At 36.5% G+C, this 12,551-nt stretch overlaps 3 protein-coding genes across 3 annotated transcripts in view; 1 reads left to right on the plus strand and 2 right to left on the minus strand.

Annotated features, from left to right (window-relative positions):
- The window catches only part of LOC111440528 (WD-40 repeat-containing protein MSI4), a 6,551-nt gene extending 5,598 nt beyond the window's left edge, over positions 1-953 (plus strand). Inside the window, exons 14-15 of the mRNA XM_023077547.1 lie at positions 249-348; positions 609-953. Coding sequence (XP_022933315.1) covers positions 249-348; positions 609-710 — 202 coding nt within the window. The 3' untranslated portion in view covers positions 711-953. The remainder of the gene's footprint in view (positions 1-248; positions 349-608) is intronic.
- LOC111440514 (receptor-like serine/threonine-protein kinase ALE2) lies at positions 826-5,416 on the minus strand. Its single transcript, XM_023077544.1, has 7 exons — positions 5,023-5,416; positions 4,620-4,694; positions 4,452-4,547; positions 3,713-4,360; positions 3,241-3,630; positions 2,918-3,161; positions 826-1,913 (listed from the first exon to the last, which is right to left on the minus strand). Exons 1-7 carry the CDS (start codon positions 5,102-5,104, stop codon positions 1,235-1,237), a joined length of 2,214 nt encoding a protein of 737 aa, XP_022933312.1. The 5' UTR covers positions 5,105-5,416; the 3' UTR covers positions 826-1,234.
- Positions 5,417-9,634: 4,218 nt separating this feature from the next.
- Positions 9,635-11,560, minus strand: LOC111434108 (cytokinin dehydrogenase 3-like). The gene is made up of 5 exons (XM_023071421.1): positions 10,942-11,560; positions 10,731-10,858; positions 10,360-10,635; positions 10,005-10,273; positions 9,635-9,926 (listed from the first exon to the last, which is right to left on the minus strand). The coding sequence occupies exons 1-5, from the start codon at positions 11,558-11,560 to the stop codon at positions 9,635-9,637; spliced, it is 1,584 nt and encodes a 527-aa protein (XP_022927189.1).
- Between the last annotated feature and the right edge of the window lie 991 nt (positions 11,561-12,551).

Below are 12,551 nucleotides of genomic sequence, written 5' to 3' on the forward strand. Positions count from 1 at the left end.
AAAAAAAAAAAAAAGAAAAGAAAATTGTTTTAAAAAAAAAAGAAAAGAAAATTGTTTTAAACTTCCAGTTTTTTCCTTTATGGGAACTGCAACTTTTCTGCCGACCCCCAACAACAAATCCCTGTTTCTGGGCTTCTCTTTTTCGTTTGCTTTTGGTTACTGCTTTTTGTCATGTCCTAGTGGTTAAGCAGAAAATATTGTACTTCAATGTATACGTCCTTCTCATATGACCTTTTTGTCACATCCAGGGATAAAGTCGTTGATTTCCATTGGAATGCTTCTGATCCATGGACTCTTGTCAGTGTATCTGATGATTGTGATACGACTGGTGGAGGAGGGACGTTGCAGGTCCACTAACTCTCTCTCTCTCTCTCTCTCTCTCTCCCCTTCTCCCCAACAACACCACCCACCCACACACATAAACACAGAGAAAAGAAATAGAATTGTATGGTTTGTGAGGGTAGGATTCAAATAACGAAGTTAGCATGATACAAGGACCATGAGCTTTTTTCTCTACGTTGCCTACACTGGATAGGGTCGGTTTTATTGTTGGTTTGGGGTTGGTTAGAGGGGTGCTAATTGTCTCTTGAAATTTTTATGAGTTGCAGATATGGCGCATGAGTGATCTAATTTATCGGCCGGAAGATGAGGTGTTAGCTGAGCTTGAAAAGTTCAAGTCTCACGTAATTGAATGTGCTGCAAAGCCTTGAGAGCTTCGTGAAGTTTTCTACCTTTGTTTTCTTCAGACAACACACTAGGTTGTAGATCTTGTTGTTGTCGTAGGATTTGAATTTAGTCTATCTTAGTGTTTTATTCTTCTCTCTCTTTTTTTTTTTTGCTCTAACTTGTGTGCAAGTATTTGGAATATCCGGTTCTCTCACTTCCATTATAGTAGAATGAATATGGCCTACCGGGTCACCATCAATGAATTGAATCATCTTGTTTCCTTAGAATACTTGGAGGATTCTTTAAATTGGCTGTTTAAACTCATTATTTCGTGTTTAGAAGCTGGGATTCTTATTTTTGCCTGAACCAACTCATTTAGCCAATCTTTACCCCCTAATGTGTAAGTGTATTTTAATTTTGAAGTGTAGTGGATACTATATATGATATTACAGGTCAGAATATGTGAAAAAAAAGGGAAAAAACTGAACGACAATTCTAACAAGATGTTGCATATATCATTGCAAGCTTCTCAGGAAGCCAGTTAGTCCTAATTAGTATGTGTTCATGTTTAGGGAGTATGGGATAATCTAGGCATTCCATGTTCCCTCATGCTACTTCTCATTCTTTGCCAAAAATTTCTTTTGCTTTTCTCGATTCTAAGAGGAGCGGAACTGAAGCATCTTCTGAGTGATCTTGATTCTTGCATTCCCATATAGATGGAAGTATTTAACAAGTCTGAAATCGAGAGACGTGTATCGATACCATCAAGACCTGAAATTGAGTTAGGTACTAAATATTCACTATGAAAAGAGTCTAGCACGAGTTTTGAACTCGAAGCTTCATCATTCATATTCACAAATGAATTCTTTGAGCTCGAATTAGTTTGCGAGCTTGTTTCTCGAACCTCATCACATTGGTTGCAAACTAGTTTCAATGCTTGAACGACCTCACTCATGAAAGGTCGGTGTGACACCTCTGGTTGCACACACATTGAAGCAATGGCTGCAACTTTGGCAATGTTTTCAAAAGGAACATTAGAATCTAGTGATTTATCAATTATAACATCTAGACCTTCTTTGCTTGTGAGGAGTGGACGAGCCCAAGCAACGAGATTTTCTTCACCGGGTGGTTGTGACATATCAACTGGTTTCCTACCCGTTAATAGCTCAAGAAGAACAACCCCATAGCTATAAACGTCACTCTTCACAAGTAGATGACCAGTCATCGCATACTCTGGAGCCACATACCTGAGTACCCGAGGGACAATATGTCAAGGAAGAGAAGGCATGGAATACAAAAACGAAAGAAAACAAATCCATACCAATCACATTATTATTATACATATTTGGGGTTTGTTTCCACAAGTACATCGTTGATGAGGATATGTCAGAGTTGCTACTCCTTTAAGTTGAAATCAAGAATAAACGTTTACTCTAAGACTTGAATGTAATCAAGTTTGCTATAATTCAGGTAAGCTTTCAACCTCTATCCAAGATTTTCAGGATTCAAGCAACCTTGTGTAAGCGAAAGTTGCTGTAAAATGTCAAAATCTTAGCCTAGTTAGACTTAATTGCACGTGTAATAACATGTTCCAAACTCTATTTTGTAGCTTTTTATAGTGGGCTCAAGGTGAGACCGTGAGATCTCACATTGGTAGGAGAGAACAAAACATTTTTTATAAAGGCGTGGAAACCTCACCCTAGAAAACACATTTTAAAAACCTTGAGAGGAAACTCGAAAGGAAAAGCCCAAAGAGGACAATAACTGCTAGCGATGGACTTGGGCGGTTACAAATGGTATCAGAGCCAGATACCAAGCGGTGTGCTAGCGAGGACGCTGGCGAGGAGTGGATTGTCAGATCTCATGTCGATTAGAAAGGGAAACGAGTACCAGCAAGGACGTTGGGCCCCGAAGGAGGGTGGATTGTGAGATTCTACATTAATTGGGGAGGGGAATGAAAAATTCTTTATAAGGGTATGGAAACCTCTCCGTGGCAGACGCGTTTTAAAAACCTTGAGTGAAAGTCCAAAAAGAAAAATTCAAAGAGGACAATTTCTACGAGCGGAGGACAATATCTGCTAGCACTTGACTTGGACTATTACACAAACAACATGCATACAGCAAGCATACTTCAGCGAAGACTGTGATAAGTAAATTAACTGCCACAACCTCAACTTGGCTCTTTACTTTATTTGGCAGGGTGAAATCTAAAAGAACTTCTAATAACGTTCAAAAGGAAGGAATGCTATACCCGAAAGTTCCCATGACATGTGTAGTTATGTGTCTGCTTTCCTCATCTGTGGCAGTTCGAGCCAACCCGAAGTCGGAAACTTTTGGTGTAAAATCATGTTCTAGTAAGATATTACTCGATTTGAAATCTCGATGTATGACTCTAGGACTCGAATCCTCATGTAGATAGGATAAACCCCGAGCAGCGCCAAGCGCTATCTTCATCCTGGCACCCCAATCAAGTAGGCCAGTTTCCTTATCTATACCTGACAGAAAAGTATAGAGAAAAATGAAACCATGCTCTGCTTATACTACAAAGGAAACGCATGAACATCACTTTCTTACCATGTAAATGAGATTCAACACTGCCATTTGGAACAAGTTCATACACCAGGGAACAGTTATGCTCCTCAGTACATATTCCAATCAATTTGACCAAATTTCTGTGGTGGAGGCGGCTAAGCATTTCAACTTCAGCCAAGAATTCTCGACCGCCCTGATGATCATCTCTCTTGAGAACTTTGATTGCTACTTCGATACCATCTTCGAGCGTGCCACTGTAAACACGTCCAAACCCACCCTCCCCCAGTATTCTTGAAGGATCAAAATTATTTGTGGTTCTCTCTATGTCAGAGGCACTGAAGATCTTGGCTGATCCTGAATATGAAGCAATGCTATATCCAAAGGATAAAGAGGCAGAACTAGGCATGGTTGCCATAACTGATCCACCACCACCTGCAAGATTGTATAAACTTAAAAATGCTACAAGAGGATAGAACCACCGTTGGAGGCTGCATAAGTTGGCAATCCATGTTACCTGATGGCTTATTGAGGGCGGATAACGAAACATGTGGATTTGGTTTTGCATCATTATGTGTAAAGATCAAAATCCAAGCAGTAACAAGACATGAGCCCACTGCAACAGTAGTTGATAGGGTGATGATAGCAATCATACCATCACTTATTCTATCTTTTGGCTGTCTGTTGTGCACATCGACACCGACGGGTTTTACTGTCCTCGCATTGTTAGTATTAGTCAAATGAGGCTCATTATCTAGCCCTGAAACTCCAGGAGGGGGCGATCGAGGCAAACCTGGATATCGAACGTATAACACTTCATAGTTCCCGAAATAGTAAGCTTTGATAGAAACTTTTTTATGCCAAAACCTTTGGTAAGTCAAAAAGGCTGTAGTATTGTCAAATTTTTCCCCAAGTGGGACTAAGTCAATAAGGGCAACAGTCTTATCTGGTTGCTGATAAGCTGCATTGGCCTCAATAACACGAACTTGACTTCGCTTTACATATACTCCAGAAGCAATTTCAGCAGCCAGCTCTGAAACTAGAGGGAAGAAGGTATAGAGGGGAACACTGAAACGAAGTCGAACTTGTATGGGCCAAACACAACCACAGGGGGATCCCGGGGGAGTATTTGTATACGGATCGGTGCATAGGGTAGCCGAACAATCTAGAAAAGACAGTGAAACATGTTCTTGAATACTAACTTCATTTGTCTGTAATCTAGATGAGAAGAAACTTAAGTGGAAGTGGACATATACCTTCATTTGGCTGTTCAACATCATGAGCTTCTTGTGATGGAAGAATTGGCTGGTCAGCATCATGAGAGTGTCCCATGTCATTGTGAGGGGAAGGAGCTTCATAAAAGACACTAGAAAATAAGCAACAGGGAGAGAGTTTGTTTGTTCAAGAACAATTTAACAGGATACCTTCTTCCGGGGAATGATTCAGAGGTGGTAATGCATTATTAGGGGAAAGAGCTACTGCTGGAGAGATATAAGGCTCTGGAACATCAAATTTAACCAATCAAACAAAGAGTTTCAAGTAGATAGGATCAAACAACCATGAAAATATTCCATGAATGAAGTTCAAATTTGTCGAACTATGAACTTCATGATTCTCCAGAAGTTAAAAAACCTAGATCCAGACACATCACCTTGTTATTTCTCCATGATTCTGTATATTTTCACTAAAATCTTCGGTGTTGTGAATGAACTAAGAATTGGATTAAACTTCAAACAAGAACAGCAATTCCACTAGATCAACTCAAGTTCATTCAAATGTCAACTACTCAGATTGTAAAATGCAAATGCGAATAAGGAAGAAATGTACCTGCAATGTCCCGAAGCTCGGAAGCATGAACAGTGACCAAAAGAATCAGTAGGTGAAGAATGGTTGGAACCAGAACCTCCATCTCATACAAACTCAAACGACGATAAATTTATTCAACATCGAAGAAACAGATTCAAAGGAATGAGTTAGGGATTTAAAAGTTGAAGAAGCAAGAACAATGAGGAGGAGGTTGGAAGAAGAAGACCCACAAACAGGGCGATGTGTTGAAAAACCCAGAGCTCTGCGAAGCATCCGTTTTCAATGAACGAGACCAAAAGAAGCGTTTCTCTGAAAGAAACTGACGCAAAATCTCTAAAGAATGAATGAGACCCTGTTCTTATTTGCTTCTTTTTTTTCGATTTTTTCAACTGGGAATCAAATTTTGTTTTGGGTTTTTGAGATTGGTGCTTGGTTTTCAGAGCTTCCTGTTCTTCGCCATTTTTACGGATACAATGTTATTTTATTCTACCTTTTGTTTAAAAATGGTAGAAATTGGTACTTAAGTTTCTGCATCTTCACGACTTCAATGACCGACTTAATATCTAAATTGATGGGCTCAAAATTCCGGAAGAACAGTTTTTTTTTTTTTTTTTTTTTTTGAATGGGGAAAGAAAACGGGTTTCAATTAATGATCATTTATAGCAAGATTAATCTGGATAGAGTAGTTAAAAATTTATTGAATCTTTTCAAAAATTCAGAATATTCTGTTTTAGTTTTTGTATTTTAATGAATTTTAGTTTAAGAATTTTTAAAATATGCAAAATAGTATTTTAAGCTAAAATATATCAAAACCTACCCGGTTCATCTTCTGTATCAAGGCAAAAGTATCTTCTCACTGGTAACCATACCACACTCTCTATTAGATCTCTTTTTTGGTCAATGTTGTTCCATTTCAATGATGCTGTGTTAGTTCTTCTTGAAGTTAGGTTCGAATGGACAACTTTATAACCACGGCTACAGCTATTCCATCTTTAATGTATAAATCTAAATTTACTAAAACTATAAACTAAAAATAGTTGATAATGATACAAGCACATAAATGGCCTTTTGAAGTTCAATATAATCGAGCTAAAATAAATATAACTCAAACAGTAATTCACATTCTATCATTTTCTCTCTCGTTTTCTTATATTAAAGGTTTGAATTCTCGTACTATACAAAATAAATAAAATAAAATGAGGATGCAAAATAAAATTATATATTTTTTTAAAAAAGAATTGCATACAAAAAGTTGAAAAAAAGGTTAAAAAGATGATCATTCAAACATCAGTAATAATGAATAAATTAAAGAGTCATTTATCGATTAGCCCAAACCATATCAACCAGCCCAATAGGCCTGTTGGCTCAATTTACTTGAAATGGATCTGGGCTAATCGATGGCCCAACCCATATCAACCAGCCCAATAGGCCTGTTGGCTCAATTTACTTGAAATGGATCTGGGCTAATCGATGGCCCAACCCATATCAACCAGCCCAATAGGCCTGTTGGCTCAATTTACTTGAAATGGATCTGGGCTAATCGATGGCCCAACCCATATCAACCAGCCCAATAGGCCTGTTGGCTCAATTTACTTGAAATGGATCTGGGCTAATCGATGGCCCAACCCATATCAACCAGCCCAATAGGCCTGTTGGCTCAATTTACTTGAAATGGATCTGGGCTAATCGATGGCCCAACCCATATCAACCAGCCCAATAGGCCTGTTGGCTCAATTTACTCGAAATGGATCTGGGCTAATCGATGGCCCAACCCATATCAACCAGCCCAATAAGCCTGTTGGCCCAATTTACTTGAAATGGACCTGGGCTAACCGAATGGCCCAGCCCATTTCAATTCTGAAGCATCACTGTCCTACGAAAAAAAGAGAAGAATTTTAAGTAAATTGTAAAAAAAAAAAATGTTTGATTTGATAGGTGAAGATTTTAGTTTGTTTTTTTAGCATTAAAAAGGTAATTTTGAGACATTGTCAAAGATTACGTGTAGGATTTTGTTGTCCGATCATAGGTAGATATTATACTGACAAAATCTTAATAGTTAATGTTTGATTTGATTTTTTATTATATGCTCATAAATCTACTTACTCTCACCACCCATAGTCAATAAAAAAGGTACCATATCATAAACATTTGAAGAAAATAATAATGTTTGTAATTTGGAAACAAAACATTTCTTATAAGTTCGTGTAAACTTATCTTTAGACACATTTTAAAAAGAGTGTGGCTGACGATGATATGTAACGAGCCAATGTAAATAATATCTACTATTAGTGAGATTGGGCTGTCATTTTCAAAGATACAAAAAACAAGACAATATCTTAGATTCGATATTGCTGACCCCATTTGATACTCTATGTTACTTAAATCAACGAATAATATATACGCAGATCTTGTTTGTCATATCTTTAGATTCTTAATTTCTTCTAGAAGAAAAAAGAAAGATATCTTGGTAAGTCTTCTACAAAATCTTGTATGTTTGCCATTATTTTCTAAGAACGTGCATATTGGCCTCAATCTCGTGCCTACCCTAATAAAGTAGCTAGCTTATAGAACTAAGACAAAGACAACGACAACGACAAGACTTGGGATTGCTTCGTCATCTAATCCATCTTTTTTAGACCAAATGGGTATTTCACTTTAGTTCAGATTCCCTACCAAGATTTTCTAACCCAATAATCTCCAATTTTTTCAAACATCTTCTCATTGTTATGATACGACAATCTTTTTTGCTACCCCAAGCAACCATATGACTTTGACTTCAATTGCTTATCCCATACGAGTTAGTCTTTGAGGCAATCGAGTCAATGCTATAAATCTACTTCCAACCACTCGTATTAGTCAAAAGTAAAGTTAGGTATAGCTTTCATAACACATAGTTTAGTTAGTCATTTCGTTCTTAAAAAAATGCAACCCGTGAAAAAAAAAACACGAATTTGATGTCTTAAATATGAAATAACGTCATACTTCGTTTAAAATAATAATCAAATTCCTAGTGTCACGATATCTTTATGCTAATACTAGTACCCAATAGGACCTGAATATAGGCTCACGTGTACAAATTACTTTAGAGGGATCGAAAAACGAGAAAATAAAAACGCCCAAAATAATTGTAAATGTGAAAAGGAAGAGGGTATGAACACATCCAAAAGATATCACATCATATTCAAAGATTTTTTTTTTCTATCTCTTCATGAACCAATATTTTGCTGTCCAAATTGATTGATCTCATAACTATGCCTAAGAAAATATATGCTATGAATATTCTTCAACTATATATGTATATATTAATGTAAGTGGGTGAACTTATTATATAAAAACGTTTTTCATGCATTTTATTTATTTATTTATTTATTATTTATTGGGTGAAACATGTGACATAATTTAAGGATATGAACTACCCCTATTGATTTAGGATAGGTTTGAGACAGCCTAGTTTTTAAACTGGTTTTTTTTGTTTCGTTATTTTTAATAAAAGTGGTGTGCAAAATGTGTTTTTATATATATTATAAACTTTTAATTTACTTATTTTATTTGGGAAAAAAAAAATTAAATTGTTATATTCATTCCTACGCGTAGAAATTAATATGATTTTTCATAGATCGCGATGTGAGTTGACAGACAGATATCGAAATAATACATATAACCAAATACAAATCCAAATACCAAAAAGACTTACGCCCCTTAAGAATTTCATCCCCAAAAGTTAACTGTAATAGTTCGAGACCACCGTTAGTAGATATTGTCCACTTTGACTTACGTATCATCATCAACCTCACAATTTTAAAACGCGTCTATTAGGGAGAGGTTTTCATACCCTTATAAAGAAATGTTTTGTTTATCTCTCCAACTGATATGAAATCTCAATTTAACTTAGTGCTCTACATTCCATCATACGTAAAGAGTCTGGGGCATGTACACAGTTTAGAAACATAAAACATGTCTTACACGACAGTTAAGTTGAGGGATACTTCTAGTTTGTAGCTACACGAATATTCTTAGACCGGGGCAACATCGAATGCATATTTCAAGGGAAAAGCTAGAAATTGGGTTGGTTGGTCACGCATGTTCGAAATTATATATAAATATAATTTTATTAAAATAATATATCGATTTTAACACTCTTCCCCCTAATCATTTTGTTCTTCCATAATCATTAATAATAATTAACGAAACAAAATGAAAACAAAATGCCTCCAATTGACAACATCCTTTTTTATAATTTTATAATTCTTAATTTCGTGGACATAATCACATTTTAAAAATTAATAATAATAAAAAAAAAGAACATTAATAAACTTTTTAGTATTATACGAATTATGATTTTTGTAGGGCATAAATGTACTAAGGGGACAGGTCCCCCACGTGCCTTCTTAACTTACTATTATTATATCCACATTTATACTTTTAATGCAATAATTATGGCTGCCACCTCACATTTTAATTCTAAAAAAGATTATGGGTTCAGGTTAAGTATATTATTATTATGATTATTATTATTATTATTATTTAATAATCTAACAAAATTTATACGAGGAATACCCTAACAAAAGACAGACAGACAGACAGGATATTATAATAATAATAATAATAATAATAATAATACTAAACAAAGAGTTCAAGGGTTGAAAATGTTCTGTCCTGGAGACAGAATCATTTTGGGATCAAACTCGTTCTTCTTCTCTTGAATCCTTTTCCATTTTGATCCATAATGATTGGCCCAATCTTCTTGTGTTTTGTAATGAGGAAGATACTGCTTGATCTTCATATCAACACTGTTGCAGAACCTTAATGTCTCTTTGTTTTGCTCATCCATGGATTCCCAATCATCGAACCCGCTTGAATACAAAAAACTAACCACGTAAAACACGTCTTCGTCTGGTATAACTGCTGACATTTTGTCGTCCCACCTATTTGTTTTTCGTCAAACTTTAATTAGTCGATCTTGTCGATAAAAATTAAGAAATTTGAAGAGATTTAGTAATTACTTGCTCCTATTCATCGGGTAGATGAGTATAGGTCCTGTTGTAACTTTTCGTTTGAGAATGATATCCTTGAAAACACCCGAATCAAATTCGGCAATACCGGATTTGGGTACGAAGAGATTTAGCCATGGATGAGGAACATCCCATAACCCTTGAGACCGAAGACTCAATTCTCCGTTTCGAACCCTATTTAGGAAATCAATGAACGATACATCCTTCTCGAACTTGTACCCAGGTAAGAAGTTTAGCCCGTCAAACAAATCATCGAGTTCCTACATAAACGAGAAGAAACTAGGGTTTAGATCAAAACCCTAAACGATGAAAGTAGTATGGATGTGAGGACGATTACGATGAGTACCTTATCGATTGCATCGAGAGAGGGATGATCGTAATATTTGGCGATTTCCAAACAGTAAATAATGGAATGTTGATTAATCAAAGAGACGATTTTGGAGTGATGAGAGGTTGGAAAAAAGGAGGATCTCCAACTGTTTTGGGGACCATCATGCATTAGAAGCACACCCTCTAAATAGTCCAATGCTCCCTCTTGTTCTCTTCCATTGATTGAGATTAATCGTTCTTGGTCTTTTGCAAATTCGCTAAAATTACTGTAGAGAATTCTAACCCATTTTACCTAAAAGAAAAATTAGACAGACATACAGTACAATTATTAGAGACATACAGATTTTTAAATTCACATCCAATGATTATTAAAAGACAGACTTGTACCCTCTTTCGAGCTGGGAATAAGGAAATCCGAGCTCGAACAATGATTCCAAATTGACCTAAACCACCGAGGACGGAATGGAAGAGCTCGCAATTCTTTTGTGGTGAACAGTTTACAAAATCTCCTTTACCTACAAAACACACATGCAAATAATATCAAATTATGTCCTTTTCTTTGTTCCATTTGATCACATTTTTACATACACAACAATACCTGTAATGATGTCGAGTTCACTAACATTGCAAATTTGCGGGCCGTATCGAAACGTTTGGCCGCTAATACCAGCGTTCGATAACGTCCCGCCGATGGTGAGGTAAAGATAATCGGTCCACGACACCGGTGCGAGTCCATGTTCGAGAGTGGCGTTGAGGACATCAATCCAAAGCTGCTCACCACCGACATCGGCGAAGTATCCCGTGGAGGGGTTGCCGGAGATAGCAATTCGGGTGTGGTTGTTATTATTATTATTATTATTATTATTATTCATGGAAGTCATCTCGACAACTACACCGTTTCCGGCCATTGCCTGGCCGCGGACGGAGTGGCCACAGCCCTTGGCGGCGATGTTGAACGGAACGGGAATGGAATTGGCGAGTTTGATTAAGCAAACGATGTCGTTTATAGACGAAGGGAAGAGGACGGCAGCTGGTGGGTTGGAGAGCATGTGGCCGAAGTCGGTGGCAGCGGAGGAGAGGGCGGCGGGGTCGTAGCTGAGATTGGTGGCGACGGTGAGCTCGTGGTGGTCGGGGAAAGGGGATGCCGGGAGAAAGTTGATCCAGGGTTCGGATTTGTCAATGGAGGACTTGAAACGCATGGGTAAGGCACGACCCATTTTTAGACTGAGATGTAATTGAGTTGGCGAGGGAAAGAAGAAGCCGACGCATGTACTTATAGGTAAAGTTTTAGCCACTATGGGGTCCATTTTTAGCCAATTATAACCGTTGGATTATGATCTACGGTCCACATCGAAGTCAAATTTGGTCAATCTGCAATTCACCCAATAACTCAAAAATATTCTTTAAATATCCCAAATTAAATAATAAGGTTAAATTAATGACCTGTAACGACCATATTGATGTTTATAAAATTTAACTAAATGGTAAAAATAAATTTGAAATTAGATTAGACAAATGGAGGTCGGATGGAGCAAAATGGATCAAACTCGATGCGTTCACGTACAACCCCACATGCAAGACCACACGGACAAAATTGTTGTTCTTGGTCCACGATTCATTTTTTATATTTTTTTAACTAAAATGAAAGAACTTATAACGAATCCAACGAGATGAGAATCATGGAAAGGGACAGAAGTTTTTACTAACTAAATTAATTACGCGAAGTTTAGGTTATAATAGTAATAAAGAAAAGAAGGTTATGGGATGCGTATAATGTGAAAAAGGGGGGAGACATGGAGAATATTATTGTGAATTGTTGGATGTTTTGGGGGCTAAAATGGGACTAAATAAAAAAATTTAATTGGATGTAATTAACTAACGTTGCTCCCTCTATTATGAGCTATCCCATATCTTGCCCCATGGTTTTCAGTTAAAATATTACATTAAATATTATTTTATATTGCGGACAAATTAGGTTGTCAGTCCCATGCTGTCGGAATTGCAACATAATCCATCTTTACATTATTAATATGACTAAATATATATATGATTTTTAAAGGCATTTTTGCATGAACTAAAGTGCTTAATAATATTATAAATGTTTTCTTTTGGACTTTATGTTTCTCCACATGCAATGCTGTTGAATAAGTTTTTTTTTTTTTTTTTTTTTTTTTTTTTTTTTTTTTTTTTTTTTTTTTTTTTTTTTTT

This window comes from Cucurbita moschata, unplaced genomic scaffold (assembly GCF_002738365.1).
Source record: "Cucurbita moschata cultivar Rifu unplaced genomic scaffold, Cmos_1.0 Cmo_Scf00003, whole genome shotgun sequence".
Lineage (NCBI taxonomy): Eukaryota > Viridiplantae > Streptophyta > Magnoliopsida > Cucurbitales > Cucurbitaceae > Cucurbita > Cucurbita moschata.

Bases quoted from the DNA above. Each gene is read 5' to 3' on its own strand.
- LOC111440514 (XM_023077544.1), bottom strand. From the start codon at position 5,104: ATGGAGGTTCTGGTTCCAACCATTCTTCACCTACTGATTCTTTTGGTC. The intron at 3,162-3,240 runs GTAAGAAAGTGA...CTTTTCTGTCAG, and splicing joins TGTTGAATCTCATTTACATG to GTATAGATAAGGAAACTGGC. The intron at 1,914-2,917 runs GTATAGCATTCC...TCGGGTACTCAG, and splicing joins CATGTCATGGGAACTTTCGG to GTATGTGGCTCCAGAGTATG.
- LOC111434108 (XM_023071421.1), bottom strand. From the start codon at position 11,560: ATGGGTCGTGCCTTACCCATGCGTTTCAAGTCCTCCATTGACAAATCC. The intron at 10,859-10,941 runs GTATTGTTGTGT...TGTGTTTTGTAG, and splicing joins TGAACTCGACATCATTACAG to GTAAAGGAGATTTTGTAAAC. The intron at 9,927-10,004 runs GTAATTACTAAA...AAAAACAAATAG, and splicing joins TACCCGATGAATAGGAGCAA to GTGGGACGACAAAATGTCAG.